The sequence below is a fragment of the Trichechus manatus genome, unplaced genomic scaffold (assembly GCF_000243295.1).
Source record: "Trichechus manatus latirostris isolate Lorelei unplaced genomic scaffold, TriManLat1.0 scaffold00026, whole genome shotgun sequence".
Classification (NCBI taxonomy): Eukaryota; Metazoa; Chordata; class Mammalia; order Sirenia; family Trichechidae; genus Trichechus; species Trichechus manatus.
This window is the reverse complement of record NW_004443962.1, coordinates 6,777,271-6,804,510: the sequence shown is the minus strand read 5'-3', so window position 1 is coordinate 6,804,510 and position 27,240 is coordinate 6,777,271. Positions and strand designations below refer to the sequence as shown.

General features: G+C 37.4%; 1 protein-coding gene across 1 annotated transcript in view; it reads right to left on the bottom strand.

The window, feature by feature from the left end:
• The window catches only part of OSBPL11 (oxysterol binding protein like 11), a 101,193-nt gene that overhangs the window by 49,887 nt on the left and 24,066 nt on the right, over window positions 1-27,240 (bottom strand). Inside the window, exons 2-7 of the mRNA XM_004373604.2 lie at window positions 23,659-23,727; window positions 18,624-18,799; window positions 17,710-17,789; window positions 15,493-15,669; window positions 6,416-6,617; window positions 2,010-2,155 (exon numbers count right to left, since the gene is read on the bottom strand). Coding sequence (XP_004373661.1) covers window positions 2,010-2,155; window positions 6,416-6,617; window positions 15,493-15,669; window positions 17,710-17,789; window positions 18,624-18,799; window positions 23,659-23,727 — 850 coding nt within the window. The remainder of the gene's footprint in view (window positions 1-2,009; window positions 2,156-6,415; window positions 6,618-15,492; window positions 15,670-17,709; window positions 17,790-18,623; window positions 18,800-23,658; window positions 23,728-27,240) is intronic.

Below are 27,240 nucleotides of genomic sequence, written 5' to 3'. Positions count from 1 at the left end.
ATCTATACTTTAATTCTAATTCATATCACATACCATCAATCTTCTTAAACACATCACACCCCTCCCCATGCTCATGACCCCACTGTCTACCATATTAACACCAAATTCTTCCACATGATTTTTAATTCCTTTAAAAATAATAAATTAAAAATAAATAACTGGTAAAATTTGTTGATCCAGTTTCCCTGTGCTGCACCAGCTCCAGAGGGGCATGATTTACACTCTGTTCCGGAACAGTGCTCCAGGGACCATCATTCACATAGACCGTAACATGAATGGTGCCATATGCAGTTGTAATATCCAACAACCTATGATCATTTCCCACAAGCTAAGTACACTCTTAAATTCATTTTATACCTTCATAACAATCTTATTCATTTTATATCTTCATAACAATCTTATAAGGTATTACTATCCCTGTTTTACAGGCGAGGGAATTGAAAGTAAGAGTGGTTCATTAATTGGCCCACATATTACCAGATGGCAGAACCTGGATTCAAAACCATCAGACATGCCATCTCCATAATGAGCATATCTATCTCACTATCCCTGCTCGTGTCTCTTCACCTCTGCCTCTAGCTCCACCTCTAGATTGCCTTACTCCTCTCCAAATCCTGTCCTTTCAAAATCCAATTTCAATCCCACTTTCTCGCCAAAGCATTTCTCATTTACTCCACTTAGACTCTCTCCTTTCTCTGAATATCCATATTCCAACAACCTACACCATATCAATTAAGACCAAAACAGAACAAAAAACAAATCTTCATATTATCATCTCATTGTTTCAGTGTACACGTCTGTGACCCCAAGAAGACAGTAAGTCTATTCAGGGAAAGAACCATGTCTTATATTTTTTGCAACTCCTCCAATTCCTAAAACTGAGCTTGTGATATGCTAGATGGCTTAAAAAAATACTTGCTGTCTGCTCGACTCCACAAATGAGCTACTGAAAAGCTAATTCATAAGTTGCTCTTCTCTTCTCCTCCCCCCACCCCCGGCACCCTGCCACCATTGTCTGCCTCATCTCACCAAGGACTTTGCCACATTTGGAGGTCCCTGTGTCATACATTTCTTCTAAGAAGTAATTTGCTAATATATAAATAGTCACAAGCTGTTGGTTACTCTTGACTCAGTAATTTCACCTGGGAATATAACCTAAAGAAATAATCTAAAGAAAGGGAAGAAAAAACTGTAACAAGATGATATAGTGCTATTTATAATAACAAAAAATAAGAAAATCACCTAGATATTCAGAATGCGGACACTAACTCAATAGCCTACTTGAACCTTTAAAACTTTAATTATATAGACCAGAGCAACACAGAAAAATGCTTACAGGAATATCAAGTAAAAAGAACTTAATATAAAACTACCTATGAAATTCCTATGACCATAAAAAGAACAGAAGTGAACACAAAGGCAAGAAAAACAATATATGTTACAGTGGTGGAATTATGAATAAATGAAAATGCCCTTTATTTTATGAGAAATGTGGAATAAATAATATTTTTTAAAAATATTAAACTCTAAAATCATGTGCTGTTTTAAGTAGAATAACACTTTAAAAAATTGGTTTGTAAGAGTGCCGACTGTCAAAAAGACTTAATAGTAAACTTTTAAACTAACAATAAACTATGTTAAATTAACATAATGAAGTAAGAACTTCAGGAGATAAACATCATGCAAACAATCTTATTAAATAAGCTATTTCCTAGAGGAGAAAAAACACGCAAATATCAAATTTTTAAAACACATTATTAGCAAGGAAAGTGCACCACAACTAAAAAGAGTACAAAATTTAACCTGGAAAAAAACAACATGTACAAGTTTAATACAATAGACTTCTTCTAAAACCAATGCAGTTTCAAATAGAACAGCAATGTCTGGAATCTGCAAGAATGTTGTTCTGATGTTCTGTGACCTGCGTGCCCTGACAACATGAAGGGAACGGAACGTTTTCAGTGATTCCTCTTTTTTTACATCAAAATCATACTTTCACATTACCTTACCCTTGCCAATAGTCCAGATTCCGCAACAGACTGCTGCTCTGGGGCTGCCAACGGCTTACTCTGCTCAGCTGCAAAGGGCTGGTCAGCTCCATTTTTATAGTGGTTTGATAAAGGTATCTTTGGTTCTAACCACTCGATTGTCGTTCCTGATGAAGTAAGAGAAAACTTTTGCTGAAACTTGCTCATAATCTGGAAGGTTCAGCAGATGTAGATTTTATTAAATGATTTTGTTTGGAGCCTGCAAGACTGAAGGCAATTCAACCTGTTAAGAGAGCCTGCAAGACAGCCACTTGTGTCTCATTAGCATGAGCACCATGATTGGGCAACATTTTACAACAAACCAACTTGCAACTTGAAATCAGATACCATTTAAGAATCAGCCCTGAATCAGACTTTCTGGGCAAGTCTGTGAATCATTAAGGTGTAGCCCCCCCCCGCCCCCCCCAATAATTGATTTGCTGACCTTTCTGTATGAACTCTATCTCTTTTGTGATTAAAAAAAAATATATGCCATTAGGCTTTAGGGGGTCACAATTACGAGAGGCGTCTGGGACTGTGAAACAGTAAAATTTGCTTTGATTTAGGATTTAACTTTATTCTCCACAGTAAAAATTTTCTAACTGATCAGGATAACACCCCGGATCTAATTTAAAAATTGCAGATACATGTCTATTCTTCTTCTTTTTCATGAAGTCGAATAGTCCCATATACTTTTAAACTGAAAGGCTCTTCTGCTGAATAAATAATAGCTGACCTAGTGAAAGACAGTGGTCACATTTGGAGACCTGTCATCTTCTCAGTTAATGACTCAAATGTCTCTTATTACCCTCAACTAGTTTAACGAAGTGGATTCTATACCTACTCAATAATGAAAAATGTTCCATTTGATTTCAGAGGCTGATCTAGGTTTCACAAAAGCTTGTTTATAGAGTGTTTCAATCAGGGATGCTCAGACTGCTGCAGCAGGAGTTAAAATGAGTAAGGAATTCACTCAGCCCCAGACTTCAGGAGAGGAATAAACTACAAAGTACCTACCAGGCTACCAGAGCATCTTGCCGTGCCAGTGCCACTCGGCTCAGTCTCACTTAGCACTGGGGGAATTCGTGGCTGGGGGATGCCCTGGATTAGCTCATGAGGCCTGTTTTAAAATTTCAAAGAAATGAAAAACCTTTGCTCCTACCTTAAAATATTCTGAATATCAATATCCAAATTCCCCTACTCCTAAAAATAAAATGCACATAAACATGCAATTAAGGGATCTGTTTTAAGAGATCCTTCAACATATTGGAAACCGTAACAAAACTATATCTCAGATAAATCATTTGGACTCAGAGTTCCCTGAAATCAATGACCACTACTGAGCCTTTGGATAACATACATTAAGATGTAAACATAATTTGAATTTAGATTTCATTTCTCATGTTACCTCATAATTTATGAAGGTAATTCGATTTTTCTTTCCACAGTTACATTTTCATTCTCAAGTAGTTTAAGAAGAAATCCCTACAGACCGAATTCTGAAAACACAGCTAGAGAGAAATACCAGCAACAGTTCATTAATTTTGCCAAATACCCACAAATCTGTGCTCCAAAAATGAATGATGTGGAAGAACAGCTTTCACCTTAAACACTCCTGGAAGGTTTACATGTGTTTCACTTTTGTAATTAAACAATGTAAATTTATATTGCATTTAATCCTGAAGCAACCATTTAAAAATAAGACTGAGTTAATTTAAACTAGTCAATTTTTTACTAAGAATTAAAAAAATTAAAAATAGTACTCAATTAATCAAGTATTTATCCAGCATCTAGTACCGGGTACTACTCAACTTGATGAACTTTTTAGAAATTAAGCAGCATAAATTGGAAACAAACGCTTTGTGTAGTTTTCCTGACAGAGTTATTACTACTAACACTAGAATCAACCCAAATTTCAGATCTCAGGGTCAGGGTAAGTCATCCAGAAAACTGAACACTCCAACAAACAAAAAAGGAATAGTACCATTTATATTACCTATAAACTAATCAGAGACTATTAGAAAGAGAACAAAAATCAAAAATTTCCCCCTAGGAACTGCTTCCTGTATAGGCTAACCAACGATGCTTTATTTTTAAATATTCTGTCATTATAAATTATATAAAGAGCCCTGGTGGTGCAGTGGTTAAGCGCTCAGTTGTGAACCAAAAGGTCTACAGTTTGAATACACAGCTGCTCCGTAGAAGAAAGATGTGGCAGTCTGCTTCCATAAAGATTAACAGTCTTAGAAACCCTATAGGGTAGTTCTTCTCTGTCCTATAGCAATGCTTTGAGTCAGACTTGATGGCAATGGGTTTTCTGGCTTAAAAAATTATATACTAATTCTAAAACAGTAAATCATATAAGAACGGAAAGATCAGGAAACATCTTTTTTTCTCTTCTAGCCTACGATTAAACAAGAGGAAACTAAAGTTAAAATACCATGTATTTTAATTACTTTAAATTAATTAAATTAAATTATTAATCTCATTTAATACATGGTATTTTAAGTTTGTTAATCTGTTTGTATTAGTGTAAGTTTTACTTTTGTAAAGCCACTTTGGAAACAACTTAAATGTTCAACACGGGAGAAGCGTTCAGTAAACCAAAGTACATCCATCTCCTCAAAGAAACAGAATGCAGCCAATAAAATTATGTTTACTAGAACACATACTAAATTGGAAAAATATTTTTTGTATTACGTGCAAACTACAGGACACAAACACATATATTTTCTAGTAACAATGGTTTAAAACAAAAACCAAGAAGAAAAAAGCAAACAAAAAAACTGGTAGAAAGCATACTAATATATTAACAGTGGTGGTTTCTGGTTGGTAAGACAATACATGATTTTTGTTTCTCCTTTCAACTGTATGGCAACCCTGGTGATTGAGTGGTTAAGAGCTATGGCTGCTAACCAAAAGGTTGGCAGTTTGAATCCACCAGGTGCTCCTTGGAAACCCTATGGGGCAGTTCTACTCTGTCCTATAGGGTCGCTATGAGTCAGAATCGACTTGACAAGAACGGGTTTGGTTTTTGCCAACTGTAGGGTAGTTTCTAAATTTTCTATAAATTTCTATAAATTGTGTGTTGCTTCATAAAAGAACAACATTTATGCTGGACTACTTAAAATTTCTCCAAAATCAATCCAGTTCACAACATACAATTTAAACTCGTTGCCATCGAGTCGATTCTGATTCATAGTGACACTATAGGACAGAGTAGAACTGCCCCGCAGAGTTTCTAAGGAGTGGCTGATGGATTCGAACTGCTGACCTTTTTGGTTAGCAGTCTTAGCACGCTGTAGCTCTTAACCACTGTGCCACCAGGGCTCCAACATACAATTTAGACTCTTATAAATTTTTGAAAAGCCCTCTCTCCTAAACTAATTGGTTATCATAGCTTCTCTGTGACTTCTCCGGGCCTTTTTTAATCAGAATTATTTGTCCATTCATCTGTTCTCCCACAGTATTTCTTCCCTATTGTTAGTAGTGCTTCACATATTATAGTTAACCAATGTACATGTTTCTTCCTCAACTGGATTGTGAGTCCTTTAAGGGGAATATACATAGTTTATTGACGTCTGTAATGATGCCCTGACCTACACTTACAATTGCCATGAAAAATAGTTTGTTGGCTTGAACTGCTGCATTTGGACACACATGAGGATGGCATCCATATCATATCATATCAAGATCTGATTATAGTAAACTTTTCCTGAGCAGAGACTCAGTGTCTTTCTAAAATACCTTTCTTTCTTACACAAGGGGAGTTAGTTGGGTAAGAGAACAGTAAGTTGTTGTGAAATACTAAATTATTACTATTAATACAATGTGATGGTGTTTATTTACTCACTTAATAGAAAAATTCATTTTTGTAATTCCATGCAATAACACTCTTTTCCCATGTACAACCAATTTCAATAAATAGATACTCTCAAATACTAGGCATATACATTGTTTTTTCAAACTGAAAAGTGACTAGAAGACCTTAAAAATATATCAATATAAAAATAATGACTAGTAAACTGAGCCAAAACTCAAGAGATGATACCAGTTTCTAGTTTTGTCAACTGAGAGGATTATAATGCCATAATTTTAACAGAAATATAAAAGATGTAGGTTTTGAGGTCAGTTTTTGATATGCTGAGTTGGAGGTCTCTAAAGGGATATTCAATGACTTAGACTTAATTCAATTAGACTTAGAATTCCTTTAGATCCAAAGAACACAACAGGAAGAATTTGTATAAAACTAGTGTGAAAATTAAAAACCAAGAGGTTCATTGGGCTTTTGTTTATTTAAGATTTTCTGGAGTTAGAATTACAAACAATACAGTCTGTTCCCCATTTTGGCCCTCCATGTTAAACCCTACCTTTAATCTACAAGTTACCTGGAGGCAGTGAGCCCTTCTGATGTGACGCATGCTGCAACTGCAGAATATGAAAGCAGTCATTTAGGCAGTTCATAGTTGCCATAGACGTTGCTTTCAGCATCAAGAGATCCTGGTCCAAGGAACTAAGATGGCCAGAAGCAGGAAGGCATTCAATTCTTCTAATTAAGTCTCTCTGTTGTCCTTCGGCATGAGACATCATCTAAGGAAAATAACAGTTCTGTGGGTCCCACTCATGATTTCTGTATAGCATATATACGTACAGTTGCCATTCTGATTACCATATTTAGCTTCTGAGTCACTTTTTAGGACATATTAACTTAGAAGGAGCCCTAGTGGTGCAGTGGTTAAGAGGTACAGCTACTAACCAAAAGGTTGACAGTTCGAATCCACCAGTCACTCCTTAGAAACCCTATGGGGCAGTTCTACTCTGTCCTACAGGGTCGCTATGAGTTGGAATCGACTTGATGGCAATAGGTTTTTGGTTTTATTAGCTTAGAAATATATTTTAAGTTTGCTTGGTTATTAGCAATGCTCAATTAACAAGCATTTCATTATGTTTATCAATTGAGCACAGAGTGGTAAGCTTTGGCAGCTGCACTTTTTCTTTGGAAGCAACAAAGTTCAAAAGATTTCCCACTTTTTATTAACAGCACAAATTTATACAAGTCACTTGAAAGAACATCCCAGAACACCTATATTAGCAGCATCAAATATTTCATTTCAAAGTAAAACTAATTCCTGGTCTGGCTCTCAACCACCTTCTCAGCATCTCCAGTTAAGCTCATTTTGAATCTACACTGAGAATATGATAGTTTACTTGCTGCTTCTTTCCTTCTTTCTAACTTTCTGGTCCCATTAGGCTAATTTTGGAGAAGTTAAAGGAGTTTAACGCACTATGATTTGATTAGAAGCCCTGTCTACTTTTCCTAACAGAGCTAATGGACTAACAATGATTGATGAGCATCCTAATTTTTTAAGATGAAAACTGAAATTTTTAGATGAAAGCTGAAAATAAATCCTCAAGGTTCTCAGATTGCCCATCCTTTGGACACTAGTTTAGTTCACACAGAAACTCTATAGTGGAGAGACGCTTTTAGCTTTCAGAGGCTCTGTTTCAGCTGATTTTTAATACAGTTCATCAGAGGGCTAGTGAAAGAGAGATGCAAAACGACACTCCCAAGCAAATCAAGTGTGTCACGCCTGAAACAGCTCCCTGAAAACTCAGGCCGCAGGAAGGGATCAAACATTCACCCTTCTCTGCAAAAAGTTTTTAAATGAGAAGTGTAGGTGTGGAGGTATACACATCTGCACACTTACACACGCATATACACGTGTGCCTGCTTTGTGTGTGTGTACGTGTGTAATACATCTGGGAATTAATTTCCAATAACCCAAAGTTATGAATAGGTAGGACCACTTTGGAAAATAGTTGGGCAATATCTACTGAGCTAAATATAGTCTATAATGCAATAATTACACCCTTAAGTATATACCTAACAGATATGCATATATATGTTTATCAACCCAAATGTCATCAATACTGGAATGGATAAAAAAAATCATGGCATATTCTTCACACAATGAGTATTACACAGCAATGAAAAGAAAGGAACTGCTACACTCAGCACAGTAAGTAAATCTCAGAAATATAATGCTGACTGAAAAGAATCTAGACACAATGGAGTACATACTATATGATTCCAGTTTTAGAAAGTTCAAAACTAGGCAAAACAAATCTATGATGTCAGAAACCAGGAGAGTTGGGAGGGATGTAGCGACAAGGTGAGGCATGAGACAGTGTTCTAGGGTGCTGGTAATATTTAATTTCTTGATCCAGGAAGTGGTTATCTGGAAATTATATCAAGACTTACACTTATGATTTGTGTATTTTTCTGTATTATATAAGCCAATAAAACTTTAAGAAAGGAAAAAACTATACCTAGGATATTCAAAACGTCATCAGCAACCACAATGAAACAACACATGAAAGAAAAATAGAAAGTGTGTTTCTTCGTGCAAATGGCCCGTAACAGCCACCTCTAGTGCTGCCATCGGAAGTGAAGAGGTCTAACAAAGTGATGCTCTTGGCTAAAAAAAAAAAAAAAATAACTTTAAAATACAAGTAAAGCACAACTGTTAAAATCTGGTAACGGTTCACTCCAAAACAAACGAGTTGGTCATGTATTTCTAAGAAAATGGAAAAATAATTTGTGAAACGGTGTTTGTGGTTATCCCTGCCACTACAAAACAGGTTCCTCAAGAAAGAAAACTTCAGGAAACCCGCAAACTTAGTTAACCTGTGTTTTGTGGCTACTCGGTGGGGGGAGTATGGGGATAGAGTACATCATTCAGGTGGCATCTAGTTTTGTCTGAAAAACATTAGAACCACAGTTTTATCGCTTGTATTTAAGTTGTGGGTCTGCCTCTGTAGACTGGTCATTTCAGCCCCACCCAGCACATTATTTAGCATGCATTAAATAGTGGAGTGAATCAATAAGCAGTACTTACTAAACAGCAAGTACAAAAATAGATCACTTCAATTAGGTAAAACTTTAGTAATAAATTCATGCTCAAGTACATTATGACACTATTATCGACAGTCAGTAGCTTTTACCAGTCGTCACTTAATCTAATGCTGGATTTACCCACAGACTTTGATTAAAATGTTCCTTTCAAACTTACTATGAGCTAGATAGCTCTGTTTTTTTGTTTTTTTTTTTAATTGTACTTTAGATGGTTTGCAGAACAAATTAGCTTCTCATTAAGCAGTTAGTACACATATTGTTTTATGACATTGGTTAACAACACCACGACATGTCAACACTCTCCTTTCTCGACCTTGGGTTCCCTATTACCAGCTTTCCTGTCCTGTCCTGGCTTCCAGTCCTTGTCCCTGGGCTGTTGTGCCCCTTTCGTCTCATTTTGTTTTATGGGCCTGTCTAATCTTTGGCTAAAGGGTGAACCTCAGGAGTGACTTCATTACTGAGCTAAAAGGGTGTCCGGGGGCCATACTCCCAGGATTTCTCCAGTCTCTTTCAGGCCAGTAAGTCTGGTCTTTTTTTGTGAGTTAGAATTTTGTTCTACATTTTTCTCCAGCTCTGTCCGGCCCTGTCACAGAGCAGTCAGTGATGATAGCCAGGCACCATCTAGTTGTACTGGACTCAGTCTGGTGGAGGCCATGGTAGTTGTGGTCCATTAGTCTTTTGGACTAATCTTTCCCTTGTGTCTTTAGTTTTCTTCATTCTCCCTTTGAGCTAGATAACTCTACAACAGCAATTCTCAAAGTGTGGTCTGCAGATCGCGGTGGGACTCCGATCCTTTCAGAGGGTCAGTGAAGTCAGAACTATTTTCAAGTAATTCTAAGAAGTTATTTGTGTTTTTCATTGTGGTGACATTTGCACTGATGGTGCAAAAGCAATGGCAGGCAACACTGCTGGCATCTTTGTGAGAATAAGCACAGGGACACCAACTGTAATGGTTAAGATTGTGCGTCAACTTGGCTAGGCCATGATTCTCAGTGTTTATATGTGATCACTGCCATGATGGAATTTGCTGTGAGTAGGCTATCAGTTGAAAGGGAGTTTCCTTGGGGGTGTGGCCTGCATCCAAATATAAGCAGATGTTCTGACTTTTTGCTCGCTCTGGATCCTGCGGCCGCCTCCTGTTTGTCTGACCTCCGGTTCTTGGACTTGAGCTATCAGCTTATCTGCCCATCTTGGGATTTGTTGACCTTCACAGCCTGTGAGCAAGAGCCCTGCTCTCTGACCTGCCAATCTGGGGCTCACCAGCCCCTCCAGCTATGTGAATTGAGAGAAGCCTCTATCCTGATCCACGGACTTGGGACATTCCAGCCTCTACAATTGTGTGAGCCATTTCCTTGATATAAATCTCTTTAAATATATATATATTTATATGCTTTACTGGTTTTGCTACTCTAGAGAACCCAGCCTGACACCAATTGTCCCAGTAGTGACTGTATTCTTTACTGCCATGCACTCATACTAAAAATAAATAAATAAATACATGATACATAAATAAAATGCCAGTTTTACTTAGGAATGTCCTTGAAAAAGCAGCAGAAATTGTTAGTTTTACTAAAGCTTGACTCTTGTACATCTTTTTAACAGTCTATAGGAGAAATGAGAAGTACACATAAAGCATTTCAGCTGCATACGGAAGTATGGTGCTTGCCTCAAGAAAAGGCACTCATGCAGCTGAGTTGAGACCTGAACTAGCGGTGTTTTTTTCATGGATCACCATTTTGACTTGAAAGAATGACAGAAACTGGATTTTCAGACTTGGGGTATTTGGCAGACGTTTTCTTGAAAAATAAACAAAATGAGCCTGTCACATCAAGAGAAACAACTGGCAGTATTTGTTGTCAATTGTAAAATTTGAGCTTTAAAATGAAAATTAGAATTTTGGAAAACACACATCCACCACCACAAGCTTACACCTTCCCCATACTGAAAGTCTTTCCTGATGAGAATGGTGGCGATGTTAACAAATGCGATCTTTTGATACTGTATAATGATAAAATGGGTCACCATTTACAAGACTTGCATACATAACTCAACGAACTAATATTTCCCAAATGACCAGTGCATGGTGCTACAAAATCACGCACAGGTCAAGCATCCATTCAAAGTGCAAGAAAGACCAATGGATCTTCATGTAACAGAATATGAAAAGCTCACTGACACATATTCAAACCCAACATTGCATCTAACATTTAAGAAACTACCCTTTGTCAAAAATGCAGAACAGAATTTCAAATTCTCATGGACTCTAGACTTCCTGGAGCCATGGAGGGTGGATGAAACTACTTCCCTGAGATAATCTTTAAACCTTAAACCAAAAATATCCCCGGAAGTCATCTTAAAACTGAACAACAGTTGAGCTGAACTAGTAAAAAAGGCCTGCCTTGAGCATTATGCTCTTTTAAGAACTATCTATATGGGATCAACTGACAACAGTAACTTGAAAGATTAGATAGGAAGCTTAGGGGAGAGTGAGTTTATGTTAATGAGGGAGGAACAACTCAGAATAGGAAGGTGAGAACGGTTGGTTGTACAACTCAAAGGATGTAATCAATGTCACTAAATTGTACATGCAGAAACTGTCGAACTGGTGTATGTTTTGCTGTGTATATTCTCAACAACAACAGCAAAATAAAATTTAGAAAAGAAAAAAAAAAGAAAGTACCGTTTGTCAAGTTCGGTATCACATAAAAGAATATATACAATTACCTGAAAAAGCTATTAAAACATTCCTTTTTGTCCAACCACGTATCTGTGTGAGTCCAAATTTTCTTCATGTATTTCAACTAAAACAACATATTGCAATAGATTGAAGGCAGAAGCAGACATAAAAATCCTGTTTTCTATTAAGCTAGATATGAAGGAGATTGCAAAAATTCAAGCAAAACAATCCACTCTTTTCAGTAATTTTTTTTTGTTTTGGAAAATATAATCGTTTGACATAGGAATATGGTATTTATGGCAACACATAATGGGTTTATCCATTTTTGTTATTTTAAGATAAATTAATAAGTATTTTTTAATTTCTCAGTTTTAATTTCTAATAAGGTAAATGTCCATAAATGTAATCCATATAAAACAAAAGTGGTTTGAGGTTCTCAATAATTTTTAAGAGTGAAAGAGGCCCAAGACCAAAAAGTTTGAGAACTCCTATCTAGAATATAGGTTAGCTTAGTATCAAGAGTTTTCTCAATTTCTTTGAGGAGAAACATAATTGCATCATCTCAAAGTGTCTCCCCAAGGTAGTTATTAACTACAGAAGGAAAGACAGCAACTGTAGAGTAGTGAAAGCCACTAGAAGCCACCTTAACCAAGTGATCAAGGGCAACATCACCAGTAATACGACATACTGACATGACAAACTCTGATAGGATGCACTGAGGACACAACATCTTTTCTGTGGTATTCTTTCCAAAAATGCATAACCTCATTCAAAGCATGAGAAAACATCAGACAAACCCAAATTGAGGAATAGTCTAAAAATAACTGATCAATAATCTTCAGAAATACCAAGGCCACGAAAGACATGGAAAGACTGATGAACAATTACCGACAGGAGGAAACTAAGTAGAAATAATAATCAACTGCAATGTGGGATCCTGGATAAGATCCTGGAACAGAAAAAGAACATTAGTAGAAAAACTGCTGAAATTTGAATAAGGACTGTACTTAACAGTACTGTATCAATGAAATTTCCTGGTTTTGATAATTATACTCCATTATATAAGATGGAAACATTAGGGGAAGCTGAGTCAGGGATATACAGAAACACTCTACTATTTTTGAAACTTTTTCGTAAATTTAAAATTAGTTCAAAATAAAAAGTCATCTCAATTTCTGAAAAGTGTTAGCTATGGTTGTAGCTTAGCAATTATTTTCAGTCACTGTCTTGGATAAGACCTGTTTTCCGATGACTTTCACTTTCAAAAAGTGCTTATAGTTCCCAAAATGAAATACATTTAAGTCACAAATTAAAACCAGATTTGTAAATACAAGATTGCATCATAAACATAGACTATGAAACAATATGCCTCCGGAGAACGTTGTTAAGTATTGTCAAGTCAGTTCCGACTCAGCGACCCTACATACAAGAGAACAAAACACTGCTTGGTCCTGCGTCATCCTCATGATCGTTGTCATGCTTGAGTCCATTATTGCAACCACTGTGTGAATCCAGAGAACACATTATGATTATTTCAAATAATGAGCAATAAGCTAAATTTTAGAGGGAAAAGTGGTTCTAGAGGTATGTTTGGTTATTATTTGTCTGGAGGACAAGAAATGGTATAAATACTCCAAATGGATTAACTTTTCTCAGAAATAGAATTATTCCGATGAGATACAGAAACATTCCTAATATAGTCATAGTTTTATAGTTGTATTCTTAAAAGCAAAAATAACCTAGTGAAGACACAGTCACTCAGCTAAGACTTTTTCTTCTTTCTTTTTTGGTCTCTGTGGGTAGAGAAAGGCAGTGGCATGGGGACTGCCAAAAAATGGTTACCAAACAAACCCTAGAATAATAATATCACTAGAGCCATAATTGCAGGAGAAGCTGACATTCATCTAGGCAATTCTGTAAGTAAATACCTGTCCTCTCCAAAGGGGGTAGTTGTGAAAGTTTAGGGACAAACTCTCTCTACGCACAAGTGCCAGAGTTACATGTTGAATATTAACATGATATCATAATGATATGAAAACTATACTTCAAGACACAGGACACTACAGTGTGTGGGTATTATGAAAAAGGCCTCCTTGGCCAGTGAAGTGAGAAGAACCAGCCACGAGAGCAGGAAAGAGAAGACGAGGTTGACTAAAGCCTTCACAACAGAAGAGAAGCTAAGAGAGATTCTGATAATGGTCTCAGTGTATCAGGTCACCAAAGCAGAAGGTCTCTGCCCACCAAACCAAACCCACCGCTGTCGAGTGGGTTCTGACTCATAGCAACCCTGTAGCACAGAGCAGAACTGCCCCATACGGCTTCCAAGGCTGTAAATCTTTACAGAAACACACTGCCACATCCTTCTCCCGTGGAACAGCTGGTGGGTTCCAACCACCGACCTTTTGTGGTTAGCAGTCGAGCTCTTAACCACTGTGCCACCGGGGCTCCTAGAAGGTTTCTACAGAGGTTAAGATCTCAAATATAAAAGGGGTCCTTTCCCCTGAAAATGTGCACTCTAACCCACAACAACTTCGCCGACGTGTTTTTTGTTTGCTTTTAACTTTTTATTGAAGTATACTGATGTATAGTACATACACAGAAAAGTAGGTGTATCACGAGTGTACCGGCGTAATAATTTTCAAAATCAAACACACCATGTAACCAAGATCGGGATGAAGACACAGAACATGACCAGCCCTGCAGAACCCCCGCCCCCGCCCCAAGCTCCCATTACTAGCAACTATTGAAGAGTTCCAAACATTTCCTGGCTGCCTAGTTTTTAAGGATTAAGGAACATCCTTTAACACTATTCCCTATTTTTTCCTTGGTAAGTGAAGCTACTGCCCACTTATGGAATAATGTATATTATTTTTTGGACATGTCTGACCTTAAATTTCAAGTATTAAAAAATAAAAAAGGGAACTTTTAATGTTTCCTTTTCTTCCACTCTAGACTAATACAAAAGTACCTTGGTTTCATTAAAAGACAAATAGTGGTGATTTATCTACAAATTGAATACCATCATCGTGAATAATACAAATCCACTGTTTTATGAAAAAGGGTCTTTGTAACTACCTCTTCTTTATATGAAAGAACTGGAAAGTGAGTCAAAAGCTATTATCTGTGCACCTCAAGAATGTTACTTCTTCTCTCTAAATCTCAATTTCCTCATCTATAAACATAACCAAAAGCGACTTGACAGAGGGTACATTCTCCTCAGCCTCCTGCCCTGAATCATTTGGGTGTGATTTACAAGGTTATTTTCACCAATCCACTGCATAGATATAGGTTCTACCAAATTTAATAATACCTGGAGTATTTAGAATGTAACAAACTGAATCCTTTATTAACTAAAATTACTTGGTACTCAGTTTGAAAAAGAAAGAGAGAAACGGCGAGATAAGGCAATATGAAGGATTTAACTATTCTATTTTTGTGTATATTTTACATTTTCTATTAGTGATTATTATTATATCAATTAATACCATTAATTATTAAAATTATTTTCATTTTAAGTTGAAGAAAAAACAAGAGTCACTTGCTTGGCCATGTAGCCTTCCCACTAGGCTTAATGGCCCTTTTGATCATAAATTTTACATGAAAGGAGTTTGTGGTTTTACTTGAGAATTGAAAGATATATAGACTTTTGCAAAATGACTGTGTACCTAATGGATAGTTGACAGACATGAGAAAACGTAGGCTATAAGATGCAACCAGGGAATCTTTATGACTTATAAGTTATTTCAGCATTCCAGAAGGGAAGCAACGAGGGTCCCAGAAGACACAAACAGCATTTAAAAGAATTCTGTGACAAAACCAAGCAGGTAAGATATGATTTTGTGCATTTTAACTTGACTTCAATTCATACTTACTTCTCTGACTTCCACAAGATGGTCTGGAGGTAAGTGGGCTCTTTTGCTCACTGACTGCAGTTTGGAATGTCCAACATTAAAAAAAGAAATGGCATGCTGACTTGGTCTCCTCTGGGATATGGGAGAATTGCCACTAGATGCAAGTGAGAAGCTCCGTGACTTCAGAGGAGGGTTATTCTGTTAGACAAACAAAATCATTCCTTTTTTTAACCTCAGAGTTGATTACAATTACATTCTGAAAATGGTAAAATTTAAGATACTCAAAATTTAAGCACTTCATACATGTCACAGTAAACTGTTAATTTATTTAAAAAATTATTTCCAGTTTTGTGCTATTAAGATATATTTTACAAATATTAGAATAATAAGAATTTATAACTTCAGATTTTTAAACTCCATGATTGAAATGAAAAATATATTCAGTGATAAGCAATATAATAAAATTCTTAATGTAATATCTTTGGAACAAACTAGTACTTTCTGATCACTATGACTAGAATCTCGCAGTATAAGTACAGCTTTTGTGTTGGATTTCCTGAAGACTAGGCTACAGGCTTAATATTAAAAAAAAAAAACAACTACTTGGGGGTAAAAAAAACTAGGAGAATGAAAAAAATTACATAATGAAAGTCAAGCTACTGCCTAGGTATGGAAAAATGTATATTATTTTTTCGCATCTCTAACCTTCCATTTCAAGTATTAAAAAATTAAAAAATACTCCAAGAAGATATACAAATGACCAATAAACACACAAGAATATGCTCAACATCATTAGTCATTAAGGAAATGAAATCAGTATGTAATGAGACACCATTTCACACCCACAAGGATCCAAAAAGTAAACATTAACAAGTGTCAGTGAGGATGCAGAGGAAATGGAACCTGATACATTGCTGGTGAGAATGTAAAATGCTACAGCCACTTTGGAAAATAGTCTGGCAGTTCCTCAAAAGTTAAACACAGAATTACCATATGACCCAGCAATTCCACTCCTAGGGATATACAATAAAGAACTGAAATCATGTTCACACAAAAATTTGTACACAAATGGTCTGGGATCTTAAAAGCTTGCAAGTGGCCATCCAAGGTACAATTGGCCTCTATTCGCCTGGAACAACAGATGAGTCAGGAATAGAAGGAGGAAATGGAATGTGTGGTTAATTGCCTCCATGAACAATTGTCTCCTTTGCCATGAGACCTCAGAAGAACTAGATTGTGCCCAGCTACCGTTACTGAGCATTTTGATCAAAGATTCTATAGAAGAATCCTGATCAAAAGGAGGGAAATACAGAACAGAATTTCAAATTATGATGAACCCCCAAAACTACTGCCCTGAAATAATCTTTAAATCTTAAATAAAAAATATCCCCTGAAGTCTTCATAAAATCAAACAGTCTAGCTTAATTTGTAAAAAATATCTGTCTTGAGCATTGTGCTCTTTTAAGAACTATCTATAAGGATCAAATTGATAACAGCAACCCTAAAGATTAGATAGGAAACTTAGGGGGCAGTTTTATGTTAATTGGGGAGGAACAATTTGGAAAAGGAGGGTGTGAATAGTTGCACAACTTCAAGAATGTAATCAATGCCAGCGAATTATATGTGTAGAAATTGCTGAAATGATGCATGTTCTGCTATGTATATTCTTAACAACAAAAATAAAATAAATTAATAAAATTTGTACACAGATGTTCATAACACAATTATTCATGATAGCCACAAAATGTAAACAACCCAAGTGTTCATCAACTGATGAACAGCTAAACAAACTGTGGTATATCCATATAATGGAATATTATTCAGTGATAAAAAGAAATGACGTACTGATACATGCTACAACACGGATGAACTTTGAAAACATGCTAAGTGAAAGAAGCCAGATACATATTATATGTTCCACTTATACGAAATGTCCAGGATAGGCAAATCCATAAAACAGTTTAGTGGTTGCCAGAGGCTGAGGAAGTGGGGAATGACAAGTGATTACTAAAGAGTGTACAATTTCTTTTTAGGGTGATAAAAATGTTCTATAATTAGATAGTGATGATGTTTGCACAACTTTGTGAATAAACTAAAAACCATGGAATTGTACAAAAGGGTGAATTTTATGGTATATTAACCATACCTCAATTTTTTAAATATAAATAAGATTAAATTAAAAAGAAAACCACTGCTTCCTCATTTTTGTGCACTAGTATTGTACTGAAATCCACACACCTTTCCAATAGCTTCAGTGTGATGTTGTGTACATATCTGAAGTCTGCTAACCCAGTGCTGTCGCTCTTTAGCATCTGTGGCTAAGAAAAAGAATCGAAAAGTTATTCACTTTTATATTCATTTTTTGAATACAAGTAACTGTTTATAGTATGAAGAATGAAAACCAGGGACTGGTCCTGCTCCCCTAGAGCAAATGCCCCCGACGGGATGGAGGTGGGAAAGAGGCCAGAGTATCGACCCGGCTAGGCAGCACAGTAGCTGGATGTGATACTTCATGAGGAGGATAACCTGCAAGCAGCTAAAGTGGGGATACGAGACTGACACGTCTTAAGTCTTCACATAAAAATACGCTGTTATTTAAAGAAATAACATTTATTAAGCATCTGGTGTGCACATAGTACTTACACATCTTTAGTAAAATGTTCAGTGAGGATTACCACTATACTTTCTGTGTATTAACTAAAATAACAACACTACACAAGATAAGTTTATCCAAACAGGAGCTATACCTTATTTTAATGAATATGGACATTCTCCTAAATCCCCATTCATTATATTAGTCACTGAAGAGAGGGCATGCGGACCAAATCAAGTAAAGGTGCGAAATACATCTCCACGGCAGACACAAAAAATATCATTTAAAGAAGTCTATGTTTTTAGATCTCAGTAATCAGGGTTTTGGCTACACAGATTTTTTAGAGAGGCCAATTCTAAAGACTTGTTTGTTGGCCCACTTGAAAAAGTTATTTATTAAAACAGATTTCATAAATTCTTAAAGCAATTCCAAGACTTAGAATATTGGATCTATATCACAGTAGCTTCTATTTCCAAAACCCAAATGAAAGCAGGGAAGAACAGCAACTTCTCAATCAAAGAACACAATTACAGCGTGAATTCTCCTCTCTCACCCCTACCTCTGAGTTTATACTGTTCCCCACTGGCAGCATTCACGGTGAAGGTGTGGGAGTCCTCGTCACTGGGTGATATCACGGCTCCTGCCAGCTGCAAAGTACCTCTGGGTTTTTGATTTCTAGACTGTTCATTCACAAAGTACTCCAATAGTCCAGCTTCATTGTTTAAAACAAAAAACCTATAATGATTTTTAAAAAAAAAGAAAAAAAGTCAAACTAAAGCAAACCAAATTTCAATCACTTACACACTCTGGGGGTTTTGTTATTAAAAAAATAAAATTCAAAAGCATTTCAATTGGAAAGACTGGGGTGAATGTCCTAGCAGTAAAGATTACTGAAAAACTGAATGAGTTTAATGAAAGATATAAAATCTTCAGCTGAGGAAGAGATATTTGATAGAGAAGAGGCATACCAGAAAATGCACAAAAGGAAACAAAGATACAGTATCCTTTCAGAGAAAGATTTCTCTCCAGAATTCATTACCAGGGAGGGGAAATTGCCCAAAGTCAAACAGTAGTGAAAATTGTTATTTAACATTCACTGAAAACAAATCAGAACATGAACTCTGACGTTAACTAAATGCTAGGTAAGAAATGAAATCTGATTTAAGATTTAGTAAGTGAAATATACAATGAGAATAATGCCAGGGTGGAAAGATTTTGTGAATGTATCATTAACTAGGTCACAACTAAAGACTACTTGTCCTGTTTAAAAATGAAAAAGCTGCAACTGGAGATGCAGAAACATAAGGAACTTGAAACTAAATGATGAAATACTGATATACTTTGGAGGAGAATTTGATGTTCTGATTTGGCTCTAGATTAACTACTTTAGGAAATAAATTAGTTAAGATCCCTATTTGAGTAGTGTAGTACTTCTTTTTAAAAAAAAAAAAAAAACTTCCAAAAAGTTTCAACTTTTTAAAATTGATGTTTGGATGTGGAGTAGTTTGGCAATCTACATGTTAGTATGCTCTAGAATAGAACCTGGTAGACAATTTGATCCAGTTCAAGTTCTTGGAAGATACCGTCCCAAGCAGTGTGGCAACCATATCAAACCGACTCAGGGAAAGAACGGAATTGGCCTTATACTAAGACGAAGAGAAAGAACCGATGAGAAGCAACCAAAGAAGTTGATTATGGTTGCCTGAGAAGGGATATGAGTAAGCAAAGGACTACTGTTTTTATCGTGTCTTTTAGCATGCTTCTTATTTTTAAAATTATATTAACATATTTTTATTTAAAAATAATAAATTTTGGGAGGGAGGAGGAGGGGAAATCACTAACTAGATAGTAGACAAGGGTCAACTTCAGTGAAGGGAAGGACAACACACAATACAGGGGAAGTCGGCACACCTGGACCAAAGCAAAACCAAAGAAGTTTCCTAGACACATCCAAACACTTTGAGGAACAGAGTAGCTGGGGCTGGGGCCTGGGAACTATAGTTTTGGGGGACATCGAGGTCAACTGGCATAACACAGTTTATAAAGAAAATGTTCTACATCTCACTTTGGTGAGTAGCGTCTGGGGTCTTAAAAGCTTGTGAGCAGCCATCTAAGATGCATCAATTGGCCCCATCCCACCTGGAGCAAAGGAGAATGAAGAAAACCAAAGACACAAGGAAAACATTAGCTCAAAGGACTAAAAGACCAAAGGAACCAGAGACTCTACCAGCCTGAGACCAGAAGAATTAGATGGTGTCCGACTACCACCAATGACAGTCCTGACAGGGAACACAACAGAGAGTCCCGGACAGGGCAGGAGAAAAATGTAGAACAGAATTCAAATTCACGTAAAAACACCAGACTTAACGGTCTGACAGAGACTGGAGGAACCCCCAAAACTATGGCCCCCAGACGCTCTGTTAACCCAGAACTGAAACCATTCCCGAAGCCCACTCTTCGGACAAAGATTAGACAGGACTATTAGACAAGGAATGATACACGTGAGGAACGTGCTTCTTAGTTCAGTCGGACATACGAGACCAAATGGGCGGCTCCTGTCCGGAGGAAGGACGAGAAGGCAGGAAAGGGAAAGTACTGGTCAAATGGACACAAGGAACCCAGGGTGGAAAGGGGGAGTGTGCTGTCACATTCTGGGGATTGCAACCTATGTCACAAAACAATATGTGTATAAATTTTTGAATGAGAATTTAAAAAATAATAATAATAATAAATTTTAAGAGTTTTTAAACTTACATTCTTAGTGAACTGCCTGTTATATTTTTGCCCATTTTAATAGGATTGTTTATCTTTATTTCTCCAAAGGTTTAAAGGGATAATTTAAATTAAAATAAGATAGCCAGCGACATCATCCTAAATTTATAAAACATATGACCTGTCCTTAAAATGCCTATATAGATCTTTTAAAAAAAAAATTTTTTTTTTATCAAAGAAACTAAAAGGGGATGTTTCATGTTAGCAAGAAAGCAATCTCTTGAAGAATATATTAAAAACCACTGAATTAGACACTTTAAGGGGGTGAACTATATGGTATGTTAATTACATCTTAATAAAACTGCTACAGAAAGAAACAAAGAAAAATCTTTTCCCATTGTCCCAAAAAACAGGCAAATTCCTTTCAAATAAACAAAGGAGAATGACTGGTCTCCCCTCCAAAAATCAGTCAATCAAAGACAATTTAGAGTACTACACATCTGGAAATCTCAAACTTGCTATGAACAGATATTTCTTATCTCAAAACTTACAACATGGAAGGCACTCATCTAGATATATAGAAAGTAATGCTGAGGAGGAATTGGTGAAATGATACAAAGAAGCTAATAACTGATACCTTTCCAATACCAATATGATACTATGGACCCAGGGGCAATAACAGAGCACTTTGGGCATCTCTCAGTATGCAAGGATTAATCCAAACATTCTCCCCTGATCCCGTCTATGCACAGATACCTTAGAAGATGCGAGGACTGGGGACAAAGAGACAATTCACATAATGAAGAAACTTAAATAAAGCCCAGAAGGGTACTAGGCCTAATCAATAAACTACAGAAATACAGAAACAAAGAAGTTCAGCATAAGCCTTTATATACAGAAAATTAACCTATTAAAATAACTGTTAAAATAAAATGTTGTTAAGACTGGCATAACTTTGTAATTTCAGATCACCAAAGACCGCCAGTTCAGGAAAATGACTAATCTTTGGGACAGTCCACACCTTTAAGGAAAGTATCATCAAATGCAACTTTAACCTGAAGTAAACTCTGACTTGGAAGTGTGTCTCATGATGACAACAATAAACTTTAGTGAAGATTTTCGATGGAAAGGTAACCATGCACTTTGTTCAGGCCATCCGAGGGCTTTAATACTCAGTGTGTGTACAACCTCTAAGCCACATGGGGAGAAGGAATCTCACCTTCAGCAATGAGAGCTGAAAGTGGAGGGAAGTGGGTCCAGGAAGGGGTCTTGCTGGTGTGTACTTTTCTAGGGCACTACATTCCAGAGCAAGGAGTTCTTTAGAGTATGCCCATGCTGGATTTCTCCAAGCTGCTCTAGGTTGACCTTAGTCAAAATAGAAATGGATTGCAGGGAAACCAGCGTGACTATCTAAGCACAGGTGCAGTGCTTTTGTTAATTAAGCTGCACCTGCAGCACGTGGACAGAAGTGGCAAGGCAAGTCAAGCAGAATGAGCTACCAGGCCTAGGGCCCGTCAGCAGGATTTTAGCCTTTCCTTCCTGTTCCCTTTTTATCATTCGATCTACTGTCCCATGATGAGGGCCCAGGATATCTGTGTTGTGCCACATGACACCAGCCCAGCTGACAGAAAACTGAAGATGGAAGTTTTTCCGCAGTGGGCCTGCAGCAACTGAGTTGACAAGCCGAGACCTCTCTGATGGGGCAAGTTGGTAAAAGGCTCTGTGTTCTCAGTAGCAACCAGGGATGAGGCGTTCTCATCTCCGCACTTTCTGGCGCTGCTACAACCGGCCTCTTACAGAGCTGGATGCAGCAAGTCAGCAGAAGCTGTGCCCCTCCGTATCCTAGAGTTGGCCTGGATCTGCTAGCTGACTCCGCACGTAACCAGTGGCTCAATGGATCTTTTTGGTAGCCTCTGCGATGCAAAGATAGACACCTGCACCTTCTTCCCCTGGTCTGACCTGAAACGCCATCTTTAACATACACTGGATCTTACATGCTTGGATCTGTTTGGGGGCTTTCTGCATTCTGTGTGAGACTTTCTCAATAATATTACGTGACTGAAAGCTGTTGAATGTTGGAGGCCAAAAGCTAACCTACTTCCCTTTTAAGAAGGAATACAAAGAATAATGCTATGAGCAAAGTAATGTAAAATTTTTTAAAAAATTAATATTCTGTGTATCATTTGAATGTATACGCTTTCAAAAAATTACATAAAAACTGAGGTGGAAAAACGCAAAATGAAAAGGCTTTCTTTCTTGACTTTGCTTTTTTATGAAGGATAGGAAGAACTTCCCTTTTCACCTCAATAGGAATGATTCTCTTCTAAGTTTTCATATTCAGCTTTGCCCTCGCATATGACCCCCACCTTTCTGCAGGGCATCTCCATTTGAATTCCTTAATGTTAAGCCAAAAAAACAAACCCGCTGCCGTTGATTTGACTCCAACTCATGGTGACCCCATGTGTTACAGAATGGAACTGCTCTATGGGGTTTTCTTGGCTGTAATCTGTACGGAAGCAGATTGCCAGGCCTTTCTTCCGTGGTGCCGCGGAGTGGTTTGAACCCTCAGCCTTTCAGTTGGCCTAACTAACCTCTGCAAGTGTAAAAAGGCCCAGGCAGGTGAACAAGTGGTTCTGAGCCTAATTCAACAGTAACTTCTGAGGCATTTGGAGGCTGCCATTGGGCAGATGTCAACTCTTCTCACCATTTAAGAAGAAAAGAAAGCCACCAGACTTTTGGAAAACATGGTCAATAAAAGAAGAACCAACAAGCCATCTTTGAAAGGTTTCCGAGCCATGTTTATACTAAAGTAATGTAAAATGACCAGCCCCACTTTTCTGGTCCCTTAGGAGAGTTGTGTGACATAAAATAATCACACTTACCTGTACTGCCACCCAGTGACAAGGTTGGTGTACTTCATTAAATAGCCATACACATTTTCCATGTGATCACTGGGTCAAAAAGAACAGAAAGAGCCAAAGTCAGTGTTAATTAGAAGAAAGCCTATGAAGCTAACTGTACAGGTTTGAAAATAGCTGTAGACACAGACAGATTTTTCTATAAATGGCTCAAACTTTCTTCGCAAGTAAAATGTATAGGTTAACACATAAAGAGGCATTTAATGCCCCAAATTTCATATCTGCAGAACTTTACCATATTTCTTCAAAAGAAGTGTAATCCATAATAAATTACCATACTATAAATATTCCTAATAAAATATCATGTTATAGAAATATAATTACATAGATATACAACAGATATTCTAGAAACATAAATATTATAAATATAGTACTTCATAACTTATTCAAAACGAAAGTGATAAAATCCAGTTTTATGGTTCTAGAATAACTAAAAAAGAGTTTCTAGATTGAACAGTGCCTCTTCACCCTAGTGGGACACACAAGAGGCCAATCTGTTTTGTCTCTGATTCCCTGGACTTCTAAAATGAAGATCCTGCTTTTGATGACAGTATGACACCTCACTCCCACTCCCCCACCCAGACAGGCATAACGCAAAGGGCGTAAGTCTTGCCCGTGGAAAGATTTTATTTGGGACTTGTATCATTAGCCTTACTAGAATTTTCTTTACTCCCTGCACCCTCCCCCCCCCCTTTTTTTATTACGGGTATGTTCTGTTATAGTATGTCATAGAAAATGCAATACTTCATTAATACAGCAGTCCCTTGCTATCGGCGAGGGATTGGTTGCAGGATCCCACCAACCTCCCCCCAACCTCATGAGGATAACAAAATCCACCGATGCTCAAGTCCCTTACATTAAATGGTGTAGTATTTGCATATAACCTACACACATCCTCCCATATACTTTAAATCATCTCTAGATGACTTATAATACCTAATACAATGTAAATGCTATGTAAATGGTTGTTTTATCACAATTAAAGACTTGCTCTGGAGGGTAGCCTTTCTCTTCTAGGAGGTTTTTTTTTAAATTTTTTTTATTTTTTCCTGTACAAAAATTTATACATACATTGTTATGTGACCCTAATTGCTCTCTCCATACTGTACAGCACACTCCTCCTTTCCACCGGATTCCCCACGTCCATTCAACCAACTCCTAACCCTCTCTGCCTTCCCATCTCACCTCGGGAAAGAAGCTGCCCGTTTAGTCTCTTGTATCTACTTGAGCTAAGAGGCACACTCTTCATGAGTATCATTTTAAGTCCCACAGTCCCTGCCTGAAGAGCTGGCCTCAGGAATTGTTTTAGTTCTGGGTTGACAGAGAGTCCGGGGGCCATGCTTTCTGGGGTTCCTCCAGTCTCAGTCAGACCATTAAGTCTGGTTTTCTTACTAGAATTTGAGTTCTGCACCCCACCTTTCTCCTGCTCCATCAGGGACCCTCTGCTGTGTTCCCCGTCAGGGCGGTCATTGGTGTTAGCTGGGTACCATCTAGTTCTTCTGGTCTCAGGCTGATGAAGTCTCTGGTTTACGTGGGCCTTTCTGTCTCTTGGGCTAATACTTTCCTTGTGTCTTTGGTGTTCTTCACTCTCTTCTAGGAGTTTCTTGGGCTCTTCCGGGAATGCTGATGCTGCCTGGACATCAGCCAATGCCGATTCGCCCGTGATCTTGAAGTTCTTGAGGCTGTAGTACTTTACAGAGCTAGCCAACCATCCCTTACTCCTTCAACTCCTTCCTCTGGCTCTCCTCAACCCCCTCACACTTAGCCTTGGAGGGACTGCCCTGACCTCTTCACTGCTTTTTAGGAGCCATTTTTCACAGAAACAAAGGGTACACACAACACAAGTAGCGAACAAATGAGAAGCAAGGGAAACAATGCTCAAACAATGTTCAGTGCTAGAGAGAAACAGATCTGTGAAACGGTGGGAGGCTACAGTAGGGGATGCCTACCCATCACTTCATTCGCATGGATTCAGTATAGTGCTCGGCGCAGGGCAAATTCAAGTTTCGCTTTTTGGAACTTTTCCCCCCAAGTATTTTCGATCCACAGTTGGCTGAATCTGTGGGTGCTGAACCTGCAGATATGGAGGGCTGACTGCATTTCTCTTCCAATATTTTAAGGTTCCCTTATACTTTATCCTGGTGGCACCAGTGGTTAAGCATTTGGCTGCTAACCAAAAGGTTGGCTGTTCGAATCTACCACCCGCTCCTTGGAAACTCTAAGGGGCAGTTCTACTCTATCCTATAGGGTCGCTATGAGTCAGAATCAACTCAACAGCAACTAACAACAGCAATTAACAGCTACCAATTAATTTTTAAAAGAGTACAATTTCAGTACCATCATTCTCTAAATAAAACCAAAGTGCATTTTCACATTTTACAATACACTAATGTTTTGTGCTCAATTTTTTAATCCTATTAATATTTTGTTGATGCTTATATCTAAAAAGAGCTGATTTTCTCACAAAATTACAAAAGGGATACTGACTCTTTATAGTAATACAGAGCCAGCCTCAAAGAAACCAGAAATTCATACCTATGTAGAAACTGCTGAATTAGTGAACATTTTGTTGTGCATATTTTCACCACAATAAAATATATATATGTATATACAAACATATGTTTAACCAGAAATTCAAATATGCAATTAAAAACTGCTTACCCGTTTTTTACTATATAAAACAGACATTACCAGTCTACAAAGAACCAACTTACAAGCATCCTTCTCTTTGAAACAGCTGGTTGCACTGTCCCTTCCTCATCCCTCCCCTCCTTGTATCCTAAGAGTTAGCCACTATCCAGTGCCACCAGCTGATGTGGAACAAGTGTGCCATCTGGTGGCCAGCATAGAGAGCTTTATGACTGAACAGCTTTTGGTCATTCTTTCCTTTCTTCTCTCTACCTCCTTATAACTGAGTTACTATGTAGTACGAACCTCTTAACTCTTATGCTTTGCTCCCATTTAAGATGCATCATTTTATACAAGATTTTTAATGTACCTGTTAATATGAATAAAATCTAGCTTTTAAAGTGGGAACACACATCTCTTGATTATATCATACTACTATTTTGTATTCTGTGAAGTAGAGATGATGGCCCCAAAACACTAATGCAATGAAAAATAAGTTATGAAAAAGTGAGTTTCTTCTACAATTGTTCGGCAACTCCACTGCTCAACAAACTGGTACATTTCTGACCTTTAACAGTTGTTACCACAGCACTGATGCTAACTAACTAAAGGATGCCAACTGGCATTATCAGAATGTTTAGTTTGATGCTTGTCTCCTTCCCATGATGATTAATGATGATTGTTTCAACTCCTAAAGCTCCATTACTAAAACATACTTAACTTCTTGACCCTTCTTTATCAGACCCATATACAAAGCTTTTAAAATTAAGCTACGTTTTGAGTCGTTTTCAAATCCTTTCACTGCAATTCAACTCAACTACTCAGTACCTTCTAAATACAAAAAAAAAAAAAAAAAAGCAGACTTACTCGCCTGAAAGAGACTGGAGGCATGTTAAGAATGTGATGCATAGTAAATTC